The sequence below is a fragment of the Pseudorasbora parva genome, chromosome 19 (genome assembly GCF_024679245.1).
Source record: "Pseudorasbora parva isolate DD20220531a chromosome 19, ASM2467924v1, whole genome shotgun sequence".
Lineage (NCBI taxonomy): Eukaryota > Metazoa > Chordata > Actinopteri > Cypriniformes > Gobionidae > Pseudorasbora > Pseudorasbora parva.
This window is the reverse complement of record NC_090190.1, coordinates 35890051-35908562: the sequence shown is the minus strand read 5'-3', so window position 1 is coordinate 35908562 and position 18512 is coordinate 35890051. Positions and strand designations below refer to the sequence as shown.

Here is an 18512-nt window from a genome sequence, read left to right as displayed (position 1 = left end):
TATATATTTGATTTGAATGCACAATTGTTATATAACGCAAGATTTTTTTTTTTTACATATTTACAATGGAAATCTTCGGTAACTGTCAGATTACTATTGTATGTTTGACCAATACACTGTTTTGTTTCCACTGCTACACTTTATTTATTTAAAGAAGTTTGATTACATTCTATTTCAGATTTGAATGCACAATTGTTTTTTTAAATAAATTAAAACCTCAACACTTTGCATATATCTGTTATTTTGTCTTATTATGTTTAGTTCGTAAAGTCTGGTGCCTTTAGTCTCTTCAAGGAAGGTATAAGGTGGAAGGTACACAGATTATTAATTTAACAATAGTATTGAATCGGTATCGGGTATCGACAGATACACAAAGCCCAGACATCAGTTTCGGTATCGGGACTGAAAAAGTCGGATCGGTGCACCCCTAAATTACATTGTTATGATAATTATAATATGCCTTATCAGAATAACAATGAACACGTGCAGGTTTGCTTTTTGAATACTCTGTAGAGATTTGTGTTCTTGTGGCTCTCAGCTCCGCCCAGCAAGGCATAGTAAACCTTTCAACTATTTGTTATGACAGAAAAGACTAACCTACCCAGTATTTGTATAAAGCGTCATTTTCATCTCACCTGACCGGTTCTGCAGTTCTCTAAAAGTACCCGGCTGATCATCAAGCTGTCATTTTGAGTTGCTCTTCTCTTCTAATACAGGTAAGTTCAATTTAGGCTACATAAAACATTTTGAAACAAAAAATTAAGTAAACAATAAAACCTCAAACCATTATCAAATACTATGTATGTTAGTATGTAAACCTCTCGCAGAATCTGTGAAAATGTTAATTATTTTAACTAAATAAGAGATTGTACAAAATGCATGTTTTTTTAATTATTAAGTAGGCTACTGTCCTGAATTAGATATTTTAATAAAAAATCTTTACATGTGTTGTTGACATGATGGCATTTCACTGTCACACAAGATAAAAATTAATATAATTACTATTGTCATAATTTAAAATGCAGTAAATGGTTAAACATTTCTTTGTCTTACATGGACCTGTTGTTATAAAAACTGTTGTGATATTTGATTTTTAAAACTTTTGAGCCAAATTTAAAAATTGTCCTATGGTGTGACTGTCTCACGCATGGTTCATTACAATTCAACTTTTATAAATTAAAAAGAAAAGCATAAAAATGTTAATTAATACCTCAGGAATAATTTTATAAGTGTCTATTATATGGTAATGTTTTTTTTTTTTTTTTTTAAATCTGCATATTACTAAAAGCAGGACTTTGATACATTTTGTTACAGAAAACCACGTCCTCTGGTGTGAAATCATATCCTGATTTTAAATAGGGCAATTCCACAGACAAGTTTGATTAGTTAAAGGACCCCATGAAGTGTAATGCATTCAGGGTCCTGTTACTGACAGTGTAGCTTGTAATGAATAGTGGTGTGACAAAGATGTTACATATGAGGACAATACATTTGACATATGATGTTACATATGAGGTCTTTAAAAAGCATTTGAAATAATCAAATACGATTTTTTCAACTCCTTTTTATTCTTTTTTGAACATTTCCAGTATTATTAAATGTAATAATTACATTAAATTATTTTACTGCTATGAAATGTCATGAAAATAAGTGACATTTAAGAAATGGGTGTGAGGGAAAGAAAGCGGGAGTATAGAGAGATAACTGAAGAGAGGAGATCGCAAATGAAATAGAAAAGAAAATTGTGCCTTAAAAAGAGCAGCCATATAATTTTTAAAAAATGTTACGGTTGATGATTTAACTAAATTAAAAGTTGTCTCTTCTTTAACAAACAAATTCATTGCTTAAAATAATTTAGGGGATGTTAAAGTTTTAAATATATTTGCTCTGTCAAGGAGTCATCGTTCATTTTGTTGAAAAAAAAATTCTCACTCATTCAAAGTTAAATAAAATTATTTTAATGTAATACCCCTCACTTTCTTTAATTCAAACGACCACAATTTGTGTCCTTTAGTGTGACAATGTACGGTGTAACACAAAAACGAGCTGCAGATTTATTTTACAGAAGATTGTCTCACTTTTTTAGCCAACTGGTCTCAGGGTCATTTTTCATGGATGTATCAAATCCGTTCCGCTCATAGTCCTAGCAGAATAAAGATGGGTGTAGTTCATCTCATTAACAATCAACATAGACACTCCTGGCTTTTAAAATGGGTGAAACTTTTAACCCTCATTTTAAACAATAAATCTTATTGCATCATATTTTAAAATCTGCTTCTTCAGTTTTTTCTAATTGTTGTCATTTTCTAGCATAATGCACAGACCTTTATATATTTTTAATTGTGGCTTCAGTCTCTAAATACTTCTCGTGATCATTTGTGAGGATGTAGTGTTGTGTAATATGATTCATAAGGTAAAAATGTGAGAATAAACCGGTTTGAAAGGGAAGCGTTAACCTGAGCTTCTTTCAACAATAGTTTCAAACTAAACCTGAACCTCATGGCTTCTAAAATGTATTTTTTCTGTCAATCAGGTTTTTTCAGATGTTACCCAAGCAAGATAATTCTGACAACTGTTAAGTATAAAAATGATTTTTTTTTCTGACAAGAAAAAAACAAAACATTTTTAAACGTGAAACGTTTCCATCTGTATTTTTGCATGTGAGTGGACTTAAAATAAAATATTTTTTTAAAGTCAGGCATAACTGTCTAAGTTTAAACCCCTTGTTGAAGTGCATGATTGACAGGTGAGTAGGCGGTCCTACTGCTCACCACCACCACTCACTTTAGCTAGTACTAATTAGTGAAAAGGGAAAGATTCACCAAACCTTTTGAGCCAGCTTAAAATTGTAGTTTACCCCCAAAACTAACTTTCACTCACCCTCATTTTGTTCCAAACCTGTATGCATTTCTTTACTCTACTGAAAAATAAACAAAAAAGATATTTTGAAAAATGTCTGTATAACCAGACAGTTGGTAGTCATGGATTAGATAAGTCAATAGGGTCCTTCAACTGTTTGGTTACCCATAATCTTCAAAATGCATGTCTTATTTTGAGTTCAGCAGAAGAAAGAAATTCATACAGGTGTGGAACTAACTGAAGGTGAGGAAATGATGACAACATTTTCATATGTTAATTCTATTAATTCAAATCAGCAAGCCCCAAGAAAAACCAGTTGGACAAGGAAGCGGTAACCTTAACGGGGTTTCTTTCAACAACAGTTTCAAACTAAACGGCTTGACTTCTGAACTGTAGAATTTGTCTGTCAGTCAGGTTTTGTCAGATGTTACCCAAGAACGAGAATTCTGACCTAAAAACTTTCTAAAACCAAATGAACTGAAAACAGAATGCTTGTGTTGCAGTGCTTGCTAACCTAAGTAGATGGCTGCAAGTTAAACATTCTAATTTATTGTTTTAATGAAACCTTTTAAGTTACAAACATTATTTTCTCGAGTTCAGTTGACAATAATGCTAATTAACCATTTTCGTTACCATGAGGAAGCAATCATTATCATTAATTGAAAGCCTATGCAATCAATATTTTTTCTGAAGAGGCTCTATTTAATAGAAGAAGAAGAAGAAGAAGATTTATTTATATAGCGCCTTTCTGTAGCTCAAGGTCACTTTACATTTCATAAATACAGTACATTCAAATGTAAACATTGCTCAGTTACCATCACAACTACCTCACCAAAATGTTTCTTGGAAACATGACCGATTTGACAAAAGCTTGAGCTAGGACACGGATGTAAATTTGATATGAAAACAATATCTGTAAAACTTTTAACAACCTCATTTTAAAGGGTGAAATTGTATTACCGAGTTAGAACTCTTATTTAACACGTAGCCTACTCTATTTAGATCACCACAGGTAACCACACTAGAATCGCTTTATGATATTTAGTCTTTAAACACATTTATGCACAAAACTGCTAACTGATAAAACTAGTGTGTAATTTGGTCTTTATCACTCATTTAATACATTTTTACATAAAAAATAAAATTAAAATAAAAACCTAAAATTATATATAAACCTACATTTCAGACAAAATACAGTAGTGTTACCACAGTAAATCCAAGATAAATGATGGTGAATTGTTAAAAGTATTCTAACTGGATGCTTCTCCTGATTTGTACGTTAGTGTTGTTGATTTCAACTGGCTTTAAACTCATTTAAATCACAGACAGATTTGCAGCTTGTACTGGACACCTCTAGCCTGACAAGCCAGACTCACATAAAGATGTTTGGTCTGGAAACTCACCATTGACAGCTCAATCCGAGGGGCGGGATAAACGGTTGTCTTTCAAACTCCCTCTGCACACGATAGGATAGCGCTACAACCAACCAGAGCAACGAAGGTGAAACAGAGCTTGTTGAAAGATTAAACATTCACCGTATCCGGTCGGCTAAACTCCGAACACATCTTCCCCTTTTAAGAATGACTTCAGTGCCGCTCTTTGTTCTTTTCTCAGAGAAAAGCTTAACTCCAAGTCTTCCAGAGTCGCGGTCAAAGCTGATTCGAAAGACCGCCGTTCGCCAGTTTCTGTGTTTACTAGAAGCACGCAAACGCAACTCGGCCGACGTCATTATGGCCCCGCCCGCCGACTCTAAACACGATGTGATTGGCCCGGCAAGAGTTAGGGGAATACAGCTCAGAAGGGTATTGAGAGTTGCTAGACAACAGTCGCGAGCAGATTAAATTTGCTGCCGCTAGGGTGCGTCTAGATTTCTAGGCTAGGACACCTCTAACTCGAACACTTCTCAGTGTGCAGTGGTTGTGTGATGGAGAGATGCTCAGCAAGTACTCAAGTAAACACATTTTGTGAGCTTGTGAGTCGCGCTGTAAAATCGAGTACTGCCACTTTGTGTTGACATTGTGAAACTGCACAATTTGTAAATGATCGGTGGTGGGAGACTTTTAATATATTTTAATAGACAAGCTACGGGCTGTTTGAAATTCATCCCAGTTTTAAAGGTCCCGTTCCTCGCAATTCCATCTTTCAATCTTTAGTTAGTGTGTAATGTTGCTGTTAGAGCATAAATAATACCTGTAAAATTATAAAGCTCAAAGTTCAATGCCAAGCGAGATATTTTATTTAACAGAAGTTCCCTTTCAAAGCCTACAGCGAGCGGCCGGTTTGGACTACAGCAGGAAGTGCAGGGATGTAATGACGTCACTAGAACCGTTTGTTGACGAACCCTCCGCCCACAAGAACACGCAAAATAGGGGGCGTGGTCTTGTTGCTCTACCACGTGGAGATGAAGATGGGATGGAATCGCAAAGAACGGGACCCTTAAATGGTACAAATAGCTCCACAAATATAGTACAAATATATTAAAAGTATGCACACGTCTGATAATTCTGTAGTTACAATGAAGACAAGATGCAAAATCACATTTCAAAGGCATATAAGGAAGAGTAAAATATATATTTAATAATAAATCTTTTGTCTGTTAATAAACATTGTACTTGCACACTACAGTGGTCATCTACATGACCGTTTATATATTTAAAGCCAATTTGATCATATTTAAGACCATTATTAATGCATTCTCTATCTTCTTTCCTATAGTGAATGTCAACATGTAACATGATGTCAACAACTCCTTCCAAAACAACTCGGATCATAATAATTTCCCTGTTCTTATTGGTGTGTCTTACATTATATTTGTTCTACCTCATGCCACCGGGATTTCAAATTTCAAACATAAACTTGTTCAAATGCCCTGCTGCTAAAAACCAGATCAATAACATCAGCGCAGAAACAGCTGAGAAAGAAGAACCAGACACCATTCTGTTGATCTGGATGTGGCCTTTTGGTGTTCCTTTTAGCCTTGAAATGTGCAGTTCAGCTTTTAATATCCATGGCTGTCGTTTAACAGACGACAGAAATCTGTTTAACCAAGCACACGGAGTTATGTTTCATCATAGAGATATCCGTGGGGATTTATCCAACATGCCGAAACTTCCACGACCAGTTTTCCAGAAGTGGATATGGTGGAATATGGAGTCTCCAACTAATTCAGGTCGAATTCCCCTGCTGAAGGATCTGTTTAATCTGACTTCAAGTTACCGCAAAGATTCAGATGTTCCAGTACCTTACGGTTGGATTTTAGAGGCCACAGAGGAAGAGAAAAATTATACTATCCCAAAGAAGGATACATTAGTTTGCTGGGTAGTAAGTAACTATTCTCCAAACTATAAGCGTTCACCATACTTTGCTGAGTTAGCGAAACACATTAACGTGGAAGCCTATGGAAGACACTTCAACAAACGAATTAGTCATGATGATTATTTAAAATTGATGCTCAGGTGCAAATTCTACTTGTCGTTTGAGAATTCCATTCATAGAGACTACATGACTGAGAAGGTGTTCACCCCTCTAGCGCTTGGTACCGTTCCTGTTGTTCTTGGTCCACCAAGAGCGAACTATGAGCAGTTCATACCAAGTAAAGCCTTCATCCATGTGGATGACTTCCCATCCCCAAAAGAACTGGCCGATCATCTGAAACGCTTGGACAAAAACGAGGACGAGTACAAGCAATACTTCAGATGGAGAGAACATTTTGTTTCAAAGGGTGTACCATACGGTGCTGCACATGCCTGTCGGATTTGTGATCATATTAGAAAGAATAAACACTACAGTGTGTTCAAAGATCTCGACAGCTGGTACTGGGGTTAGAGGGGCATTTTAAGACAATGGTAAGTCATGAGTAATTATACATTGCAAATTGTATATTTATAAACCATTATAAATGTATAGAAATTATGTTTGTTTATTTCTGTTTGGGCAGGGATTACAAAGGTTCAAAGAACAAAAAATGTAAAAAAGTAAATAAAAAATCTGCAGAATGTAATAAATATTCCACTTATAACACACCTAAAGATGTTGTTTTATTTCAAGCACGATATTTTATTTAAAGCACGAAATGATCGGTTTCTGAGAAACGGAGCAGTATTTATATATATATTTTTAACTCATAGCAGGCGAATCTCATCTAGTTTTCCCAACGCCATTTATATATATATATATATATATATATATATATATATATATATATATATATATACACACACACACACACACACACACACTCACTTAAAGGATTATTAGGAACACCATACTAATACTGTGTTTGTCCCCCTTTCGCCTTCAGAACTGCCTTAATTCTACGTGTAATTGATTCAACAAGGTGCTGAAAGCATTCTTTAGAAATGTTGGCCCAAATTGATAGGATAGAATCTTGCAGTTGATGGAGATTTGTGGGATGTCACTGTCATGTTCAAGAAACCAATTTGAAACCAATTTGAAATGATTCAAGCATTGTGACATGGTGCATTATCCTGCTGGAAGTAGCCATCAGAGGATGGGTACATAGTGGTCATAAAGGGATGGACATGGTCAGAAAAAATGCTCAGGTAGGCCGTGGCATTTAAACGATGCCCAATTTGCACTAAGGGGCCTAAAGTGTGCCAAGTAATCATCCCCCACACCATTACACCACCCTGTCCAATTTTGGTGAGCTCGCGCAAATTGTAGCCTCCTTTTCCATTTGTAGTGGAGATGAGTGGTACCCGGTGGGGTCTTCTGCTGTTGTAGCCCTTCCGCCTCAAGGTTAAGCCTAGCCTGACGTGGTCATACTCAATTCTAGTCAGAATATGAGTCTAAAACTGCTCCATTGGGCTCTGATTATGGGGTGTGTTTCAACCGAACCAGGAAAAACATCAATTGGACAGACCTACAACCAACCAGAGCAACGAAGCGACGCTTTGTCAAATGTCAACATAGTTCAACTGCACTGTGTTGCCAAGTCCGCGTTTTTTTTGCCCGTGGGTTGTTTTCTATGTCCGCGGGTTGAAGCGACTATTATGTGATAGATAGACCCATGAGTGCGAATTTTAGCAGGCAACCTTGCCAAAATAACACACATTTTACCCCCCAAAAGCCATTTTCCCCCCAGAGAACCCCCCGAGCAGCTATTGTTTAGGGCTAGTAGTTGGCGGGTTTTGTTGTAAAAACTTGGCAACCCTGTCTGCACGCGCGCTGAAATCAGGCTGGAATACACGATCTTTGCTGGTGTTGTAAAAAAATTAAATAATTTAATGATACACAGAGTACTTACCCAACATGATCATCATTTCTGAGAGAAATTGTGAAGGTGAATGCATATACAAACAAGCTCTCCGTTTAGGATTTTAACAAATATAATCCAAGCCCCTTTGACGTGCATGATTACGTTACTTAGGGATGGGTATCGTTAAGGTTTTAACGGTATTACTACTCTTACCGATACTGCTTATCGGTCCGGTACTTTAACGGCATTCTTATCGATACTTTTTGAGATTATATATACATACACACACATACACACACACACACACACACACACACACACACACACACACACACACACACACACACACACACACACACACACACAATTAACAAAAATACACAGCCTACACATGCAGTGCTTTCATTTCAGGAAGAATTCTAGTAATCAAATGTAAAATAACACTGCATAGTTTATCATAAATAGCCAAAATAATGCTTATTAAAGCTGAACTTATTCCTTCAAGAGCTGTGAGTGATTTTCTCTTTGCATTTTGTTGTTTAATTTGCAGTAATTTGTCAGCATGTTTATTTACACTGTTGCCTCTTTAAGACAGATGTGCAGATCTGATAATTACTACATTTACTATATTTTTCTCCGGACTATATCCATAATAACTACGTCCATTTTAGACACAAACTGTGTTGTGTATAAGAGACTCTCCAAGCTGGTCATTTTGACATAGATGTTTGTGTACATTTGATCGTTTAGATGCGAGTGTGAAACCGAAAGTGTAATTTGCTCGTCTCGTTGCGGCTGTTTCAGAGCGTGCGCCGACATGGTAACAATTTCTTGCGCACATTTTTGTGCATTTAATCGCTCTTTATTATTAAACGCGTCCCACAATTTACCAACTGTAGCTAGACTGTCTTTTACAACAATCACTGATCATGCTGATTCTGTCATCACGTTTGAGTTTTAGGGAGAAATGGCAGCGTAGGCTACTGCTGCAAAGGGAATTAAGTTGCGCTATACATAAATATTATTATTATAATCTTTGGAAGCCAAAATCTAAAATAAAATCAGACTATCACAGATCTAAAGTGTAACCAGGCGATGTTTGAATGTTTAGTTCTGTCCTCGGCTGTCGTTTGCGTGCGTCTCTCTCTTTCGCTCTCTCTCTCTCTCTCTCTCTCTCTCTCTCTCTCTCTCTGTATTTTCAAAAGTACCGACAGCAGAACCGATAATGTCCGAGCTTATCGATACAACGGTCTTTCAAAATTCACCCCCGGGGCCGTTTAATACCGGTTTTCGGTACCCATCCCTAACGTTACTGTTGACCATCTGTCTGTCATCATCTAAAGCCCGCCCTGATGATCTCATTGGTCCGAACAGTTTCTGGATAATTACTCCTCTATGGAGCAAGGCCAGACCGAACTGCCCGTCCTAAAAAATGTGTGGGCGGGGCTAAGTTCGGCTGGCATCCAGGCTAGGTTATGCCTGTTGTAGCTTCAAAAATGCTTTGCTGCATACCTCGGTTGTAACAAGTGGTTATTTCAGTCAAAGTTGCTCTTCTATCAGCTTGACTCAGTCGGCCCATTCTCCTCTGACCTCTAGCATCAACAAGGCATTTTTGCCCACAGGACTTCCACATACTGGATGTTTTTCCCTTTTCACATTATTCTTTGTAAACCCAAGAAATGGTTGTGCGTGAAAATCCCCGTAACTGAGCAGATTGTGAAATACTCAGACCGGCCTGTCTGGCACCAACAACCATGCCATGCTCAAAATTGCTTAAATCACCTTTCTTTCCCATTCTGACATTCAGTTTGGGGTTTAAGAGATTGTCTTGACCAGGGGCCTGCCATGAAGCTGGTTTTGCTGGCTAGCCAGATTTGTTCAAGCTTAGTTTGTGTCAATCCTGGGTTTGAGAGAGCAGAGTCCGTCTGCTTAATGCATAAAATGCAATGTAAATGCAAATGGTATTTAAAGACTAAAGCGTCTGGCTTTTAACAATGCTTATTTATAATATTTTGAATGATTTAGAATTTTAAATAATTTATGTAATTATTATACCCTTAATCAATTACACATTTATAATTTTAGTTTAATCAATCAATAATAGGCACTTTATTAAAAATAAATATAAATAGCCTACATAGTCATACAAATAAGCTTTAAAATCAATAAATAAACTAAACTAACTTCATAACTTATACTTGCATACTATTTGCATACTATTTTTTCTTTAAGATGTCCTCTTTCATAGACATCATTTCTCATCATTTCATCTTTTTTTTAATTCTTAATATTTTTCAATCATGTAATATTCTGCAGAAGAGAGAAATTAATCTCACTGCTTGTCTCGTGAGAAGTGAATCTTAGGTCCACAGCGCTGTTCACTACTGACGTCAAAGCTAAACTCCTGAACTCAGGATCAAAGCCTGAGTTGACAGAGAAAGCTGATGATCAGCATCATGGGACCAACAAAGCCTTAATACAATTGTTTGGTTTTGTCAACTCAAAACTAATCCTGTATCTAGGCCTGGCTGTCACAATAACAAATTTTGCTGGACGATAAATTGGCCAAGAAATTATTGCGATAAACGATAATATTGTCGTTCTGAGATCATTTTCATCTAAAATAATAATAATGGCATAATAATGCAGGTACACCTTTTCAAAGATCAATAAACTTTAATTTCTAAAGACTTTTTAACACTAAAAATGGAAAATATTTTAAATAACCACAATAAATGAACAAAACAACCAAAAACAATAAAAGCATGGACCCTCAGTCTGTTTAAAAATGCATTTAAATAAGTACCAAAAACAATAAATAAAATGGATGAAAACTGCAACGGATGATTGTGTTTTAGGAGCATATTAGGGGCGGCACGGTTCACAAAACCCACGGTTCGGTTCGTATCACGGTTTTAGGGTCACGGTTTTCCGTTCTGTACGGTTTTTGTTGTTTTTTTCTTTTAATCCAGAAATGTACTACAGCATACGATATATCAATTATCCACAATTTAGGATACAGTATTAAAAATAATTGTTATATCATAGCCTAATCATCCAAAAAATGAACTTGACCATCTCTGAGGAAAGTGATATTCTGATACAGCAAGAGAGAAGACATTGATGACATGCTTTTAATTTATTTGGCAAAAAAAGAAGAATGTGTATTGCTATCTCTACAGGAACTTATGTGCCTTTTTAGCACACAAAGATTAAACTGAAGAATTAACTTGCGTTTATCAAACTTCAGTGTAGCTTTAAGCCTCGTTTATACACGACGAGTCCGCTCGAGCGCGAGGGTGTGCGGCAAAAATGACGTTGACGCAGACTGCGCGAGACCCCATTTCGCTTGCTGTTGTGCACGTCAAATTTCCAGACGAATCTGCTGGCCGAGAATGACGTCTCATCACGCCGCACCCGGTCTGCGCGTCGAGTATAAACACCTCACCAAACGGACGAGACGCGCGCAGTCAACGAGAGCGAAAAGGAAAACAAAAAAGCATGCAAATGGCAATTATCGTGGCCGGAAAAATTATCGAGCTCATTTTTTTTTCATCGTTGATTTATCGACTATCGCGACAGGCCTACCTGTATCCCTGAGTTTGTTAAACTACCATCATGGACCACACCCCAAATGCATTGATGCAAATGCCATGTGATTGGTTGATTAGATAATTGCATTAAAGGGGGGGTGAAACACTCAGTTTCAGTCAATCTCATGTCAATCTTGAGTACCTATAGAGTAGTATTGCATCCTTCATATCTCCGAAAAGTCTTTAGTTTTATCATATTTATAAAAGAAATATAGGCTGTACCGAGTCTTTCCGGAAAAAACCGAGCGCCTGGAGGCGTATCGTGTGGGCGGAGCTAAAGAATGACAAGCGCGCAAAGCGGTGACGTCCTCAAGCGTGGAGAAACCCATCTATCTCAGCTAATACAGATAATGATCCACAATCAAATCTGAGGGAGAAATAAATTGAACAGGAGAAACGGCAACATCAGGACGTCCGTCTCTGTGGTATGTAAGTTACTGTATTTAATGGCCTCTCCACATTTCTGTGTGTTTACTCGCAGTGTATGAGGACATGTTTTGGTTTATGGACTATTGTATGCGACTAGACCTTAGAAGTAGCAAGCAAAACGGTTTTGCACGTCAGAATACTGTAACGTTATACAGAGAACAACAATGGAGTAACCGTTAACAGTTAGCGCATTTGAATGACGAAGCACGCGATCGTGTCGTTTACTGATGTTTACACATGCGTCCGTAGCCAAAAGCAGAGACATTTGAGGCAGTTTAAGTTAACTCACCGGCTGCTTCCAAAGCAGGACCGAAGCTTTAGCGCTGGGACTGCTCATTCAAAAACACACTTCTTTGGTATGATTTGGTAAAGTCCTGACAGCAGTGGTGTGTAAATCCATTTTGAGACGCAACTGAAACGATGTTTTGAAGCTTCCCGTCATTTCTGCGTTCAAATCTGTTCAAATGCAGCGCTGCCTTCCCGGAATGCTGTGCTGAAGCGTTGAAGTCGCTCGACGTCACCCATAGGAATAAAGAGAAGCGCGGCACCACATAAGTGTTCACGGACGACTGGATCTGCAGCTGAGAGACTGTTTACAGCGTGCTCTAGTCACGCGCATGCGCACCCTACCGGGAGAAGAGCCCGTACAGCCCATACAAGGACCTTCCGCTCTTATTAACGTCAAGTAGACCCATACTCGAAAAAAACTCGCCGAAACTTGTGAGAAACCGGAAGGAGTATTTTTGACACAGAAATACTCCATCAAACGTCCAAAATTAGTTTTTGAAACTTTGTCTATGTTTAGGATGGGAATCCAAGTCTTTAACAGTGTAAAAAGCTCAGTATGCATGAAACAGCATTTCACCCCCCCTTTAATGAGAAATTGAACAGGTGTTCTTAATAATCCTTTAGGTGAGTGCATGCACAAGCTGTCCGTTTAGGATTAGAAAGAATTCAACCCAAGCGCTTTTTGGTGACGTAAATGATTACATTGCGTTATCTGTCAATCATCGTATAAAGCCAGCCCTGACAATTTGATTGCTCCGAAAATGTTCTGTTCGGGCATAATAACCCCACACAATCAAGTCCACAACAAATTGCCCAACCTCAAATTTTGTGGGTGGGGCTAAATTCAGCTGGCATCCAGGCTAATGTTTTTACTTAATGCAACCCAATGTTGGGAAGTGTTAAAACTGGATACATGATTTGTCAGTGGACATTTTCTGTTTTCTGTTCTGAGAATAAACATCCTGAGGAGAAATTCCTGAATGAAATTAAGGTTTGTATATTGTACTACATTGTATTCCTATCCGATTATTACTGTACAAAGAGGACTGTAGTCTCACAATTTTTGTATACATTTAAAGGTAGGGCAGGTAGGAAATGGTTAAAAAATTTTTTTTTCGAAATTTGTTTAAACTTTCTTTATATATCAATACATAATTAAAATGTAAGTACTCTGAAAGAAAAAGTATACAAATTCAGTGTCTGTAGACCTCTCACGACTGTTGAAAAGACAGCTCATTATTTCCATTCACTCCACCTTTTCCGTTCTGGGCTCTTTCTAAAGCCACGCCCCCAAAATACATGAACGAGCCTCACCGACCAATCAGCTGGAAGACGCTTTATTTACCTCAGATGAGCAGTGCATGTCATGACATCCTGTCAGAATCACATGTAAGAAAACATCTAACTTTATCAGTATGAATATTAACAAATAAGATGTCTTTTAGTACTCACTATCAAGCTAGAATACCAATACTGATAAAGTTTAATATATTTTTGCTTGATTCGGTAACGAGCTAGTTATATTTATAAATTATATATATTTCCAATAACATCAGTAATACTGTTTCAGGTAGGTCTAACATTAGTTTTTAGGTAGAGAAATTGAATAAATAATCAAATGTAAAATAACTGCATATTTACCTGTTTAAATAAATATTAATCCTTAATAAACTTACACAAGCCATTCAATTAAAAGCAGTGAGTGATGTCCTTATCTTTTCTTTGACATTAAAAAGAGTAATGGTTGCTGCCCCTTTAAGACCTAGGGATATGTGTCGTCTTTCTCGACTGTGTAAAGTTCTCTAAAGCCATATTCAGACTATGTCTGCTTGGATACTCATCAAGATGGACATGTTGACATACTTTTTGTCTGAGTTTGTCCGTTCAAGCCCAAGACTTGAAAGAGAAGTCAATATTTGCGCGCTGTGAGACGTGTGCACGCTCTCGGATGAGTGCAGCAGAGACAGATCTTCACACTGCAGAGAGTTCTCATTCGCGTCTTCTGGCGAATATACCCGGGTGGCGAAATGACTGGTCATACGGCAGCACTCGCATGCATTGAACACAGTTTACAAAGAGAGACCGTTTTGCCCGTTTTTCTTTTATTAGCGTTGTTGTAACGTTAGGCCTATCCCTGAGGAGCCAACATGTGTATCCATCGACAAAAACATACATAAAAGCATGTTTTTCAAGTTACAACCCATATTACTAGTGATACTTGTTCCATGAAAACATAAACCAAAAAAATGTATAATCAAAATGAAAGATTACCTGTCCAGCAGAAATACAGCCATCAAAGAGTTGCTTTTCAGCCCCTTGAGGTCCCTCAGTTCTCGCCACCGTTGGAAAGTCATGCCGATATTTACTCTCGTTTGGTTTCTTTGTTTATCCAAATACTTTTTGTGCTTTGCCTTTTCTTGTACCGTGTTCCTTTTTTTGCATCGTTTGCCTTGGCTGACTGCAAAACCTGGCGCTGTGAATTCTGAATCTTTCTCTGCCATTATTTTGCACTTCCTAGGTTTCCTGCTTCTTCAACTCCCCAAATCAAACGGGCGCGCGCACGTGGGCACGTGATCCTGTAGCGAAAGGGGTGGTAGCCATGGTAGTGAGAGAGAGTGACAGTCACCCACGCCAATCATTTGTTTCGTCCCGAATGAAATTAATAAGCGATGTTTATTGCAGATTAAAAAATCTAGAGTCACACGATTTTTATACTCTCCTTTTCAGAGTACTTACATTTTAATTATGTATTGACATATAAAGAAAATTTAAACAAATTTAACCAAAAGTGTTTAAAATCAGTCCTACCTACCCCACCTTTAAGTCACAGTTAACGTTTGCTGGGAAAGCTAGCCGAAAGACACATCAGCGCCATCAGGAAGTTTCACCTCCCGTCAAACAAATGGGCGATGGGTGAAATAAAAAAATAATCAGATTGTCATTTAATTAACTGGGACAGCCTACTGATACAAGTTTTCTTCCCACAGATTCCCATTGGCTGATGTTCCAGCTCCTGTCACATCCCAAAAAACATTTACTAAATGCTTTTGAGAGTTTTATGATGGTAAAAGACTGACTTGCCATTAAATAAAAAATATTGTGTATGAACTGTTCCTGTCTTATATACACACAACAGAGATTTTAGAGTGCATTTTTAATATTCAAAATGAAAAACCTTCAATAATCAATTTGACTGACCCAAAACATCCCAGCATGTGTTTCTGTCTAATATTTACCCAGTGCGTGGTTGACAAATAACCCAGAAATGGTAGTTTGTCAACCCAGCCTTTTTTAGTGTACTTAAGCAAAGAAATAGAAATTTCTGCCATGCAAATACGAACATGCTTCAGTCTGTACAGATGAGCTCAAATGCTCTGTCAACTTAAGTGGCAGACGTAGCAGATTTAGGTCGATTAACAACGGCCTGTTGTTCAATCCCTTCCATCCGTTGTTCTTGCACAGCAATCATGCTCTAACCAGCCTATTCCTGCACCACACCGTGGAAAGAACATCCAGTCAGCTGAGAGTATGTTAGGCCTGTGCAAGCACCACGCTTCAGACAGCATGATACCAACTCAGGTTATGAACATCCTCCTTTTTCCCTGGCTGGTCCCAGTGACAGAAAGTCCAGAGCCCAACTCAACCGTGGCAGAGAAAACGATTTTAACCCTCCAAAATCTAAAAAGCCACGTCTGGAAGTACTTCAGATTTTAGTCGGTAGGAGGTAAAATTGTTGAGCCGGAAGATAAAGTTGTATGCAAGCTATGCAAGATACAGTTAGCATACCATGCCTCATTTTATTTAACGTTAAACAGAAACATTACTAAAGCGTAGGCTACTGTACTGACTGAAGAGATATTGCATGAATAAAGGATAAATGCACTGCTTCTACTGGTGTGATTATTTACCGTTTCATGTCGAGGAAAAGTTCCATGCTTGGGACAGGTCGCTCAGAGCGTTCAATATGCTGTAAAACTTGAAGTAATATTAATAATATTTGTTTCAATTACTGAATGAAGCCTGCTATATTTGGGAAAAGAGTCGTGACCTTAAATTGCTTGCACAAAACTCTTGTTCAGCACAGTTTGTTAATTTAAACCGTTATGTGCAGAGAGCGTGAGCTGAGGGCGAGAGAAAGTGAGTCTTGGCCATTAGTTGATTTACTTGTTTTAATGTTTTAAATCATTTTAAATATCAGTATTCAACGTCATGTGTTTAAAACATTGAAACATTTTTTTTATTTATTTGTCACATTGTGTGTATGCCACTTTAAATGCAGCTTCTGTGTTTCCACTCCAATGCGAAGATGAATTTTCTTGATACTTTTATTTTATACTTTAATTTGATTGGTAACAGCCCTAAATTGTGTCTCATTATTATAATTGAATTTGATTAAATTAATGGAATTAACACAAAGATTATATATATATATATATATATATATATATATATATATATATATATATATATATATATATATATATATATATATATATATATATATATATATATATATATATATATATATAACACTCAGCAAAATATCGTCTAATTATCGTTAGTATCGAGAAAATCCCAGAAAATATTGAGATATTTTCTTTCAATATCGCACACCCCAAATTTGAATATTTAAAAATCGAATGAATTAAATTCGAATGGATAATGGAGGAAGATGGGCAGCCCTAGTGTCCAGCCATCCAGGGAGGTCTCAAAGGAGGACGAATGCTGCCACCATGAAAAAGATTATTATCTCCCGTATTAGAGAGTATGCATCTTCTACGCCTTATGATTTTTGCCTGGCACCACCAAATGCCCAATCGCTCATCAAGTCACGTTCCTTAGTTTGAACCACAAAATGTACCGAGACCCCCCTACTCCCACCGAAATTTGTACATCCAAATAGCCTAGAGCAGTCATTCCCAAACTGTGGTCCGCGGACCACTAGTGGTCCATGAGGGTACTGCAGGTGGTCCATGGAAAGGCAAAATAAAATAAAATAATATTTTTTACCTTCATTTTACCAGGAAATTCCCATAAAAAAATTAAAAGTAAAAAGAATATGTAGGCCTATATTGATATAACATTTGTATTAAATTGTCAAATTATTGTGCGATTACTAAAATAGCCTAGTGGCGCTCGACCGTGCACGTTCAGGTTCAGTGCCGTTATGGATCAGTGGTTAGCGACCGGTTCCCTGAAGAGAAAAGAGATGGGCAGAAGTTACAAAAAATGAAGAGATTGACAGTGAGTCGGATGCATCTATGAGCCAGATTCAACATAAAAAAAACAAAGAAAAGGAGGGTGAAGAGAAAATACTGCGAACGCTGTTTAGCATTAGGGCGCTTGAGTAAATAAATAAATTAAATATGTGGCAGGCGTTTTGTGCAGTAAACTTTCCTTTAACCTGTTGTACTGATGTGATGACTAGTTATAGTTTTAGTGCTAGTAAGCCTATTTAGAGGTACAGATTAATTCAGGCAGGTGTAGACATATTTTATTATGTGTTATGAGGTGGTCTGCAATTTTTTTTGATTACAAATAGTGGTCCACACACACAAAAAGTTTGAAAACCCCTGGCCTAGAGAATACACTGCTTGTTAATGTAATGGAAAGGCTTAATAGACAATTGGAAGAACTTTTGGGGCAGACTTGACGTTAAAAGGAGATGGTATTCATCCTTCCTAGGATAGTGCTGCTCTTCTCTCTAGTAATCTGGCACATAGTCTTAGAGTTGAACCTTAACAACTGGGGCCTAGGTCAGGAAGCAGACAGACTGCTTAACTGATCGTCTGTTAGCTGTCAGAAGTCAGATAAATCCCAACACATTTATCTCTCACTTAAGCATAGTTCAGACTGCACGATGTTCAAACTCGTCGGGTCACTGCTCTTTTCACACTGCATGACTAACTGGGTTGCATTCAGTCTCTGCTGTGTTCACACTACACGATGGATCGGCGACAGAGGGGTTCACACTGCATGACTGAACAGGAGGAACAATCGCCGTCAACTCTCTCTCTCTCTCTGGTGTGCAAACTACTTTTCCCAACTACACGTGCAATGTGACAAGTAAACACCAGGAGATCACACATGTATCAGACCGGAGTTCTCGCACGAGACTTGGAATT

General features: G+C 37.5%; 2 protein-coding genes across 3 annotated transcripts in view; both read left to right on the top strand.

Moving 5' to 3' along the window:
- Nucleotides 1–15481, top strand: part of LOC137047958 (4-galactosyl-N-acetylglucosaminide 3-alpha-L-fucosyltransferase 9-like) — a 56109-nt gene extending 40628 nt beyond the window's left edge. Inside the window, exon 4 of the mRNA XM_067425899.1 lies at nt 15375–15481. The gene's annotated coding sequence lies outside the window, so the exon portion shown is untranslated. The remainder of the gene's footprint in view (nt 1–15374) is intronic.
- On the top strand, nt 665–15474 carry LOC137047960 (4-galactosyl-N-acetylglucosaminide 3-alpha-L-fucosyltransferase 9-like). Of its 2 annotated transcripts, XM_067425901.1 has the most exons (3): nt 4721–5302; nt 5575–6704; nt 15375–15474. In XM_067425901.1, exon 2 carries the CDS (start codon nt 5578–5580, stop codon nt 6682–6684), a length of 1107 nt encoding a protein of 368 aa, XP_067282002.1. In that variant the 5' UTR covers nt 4721–5302; nt 5575–5577; the 3' UTR covers nt 6685–6704; nt 15375–15474. The 2 variants fall into 2 exon arrangements, with proteins under 2 accessions (XP_067282003.1, XP_067282002.1); XM_067425902.1 differs by lacking the exons at nt 4721–5302; nt 15375–15474 and adding an exon at nt 665–716 and having other exon boundaries at nt 5575–6863.
- Nucleotides 15482–18512: the final 3031 nt, after the last annotated feature.

What these genes read in the sequence shown, in the direction of transcription:
- LOC137047960 (XM_067425901.1), top strand. Translation starts at nt 5,578, where the DNA reads ATGTCAACATGTAACATGATGTCAACAACTCCTTCCAAAACAACTCGG.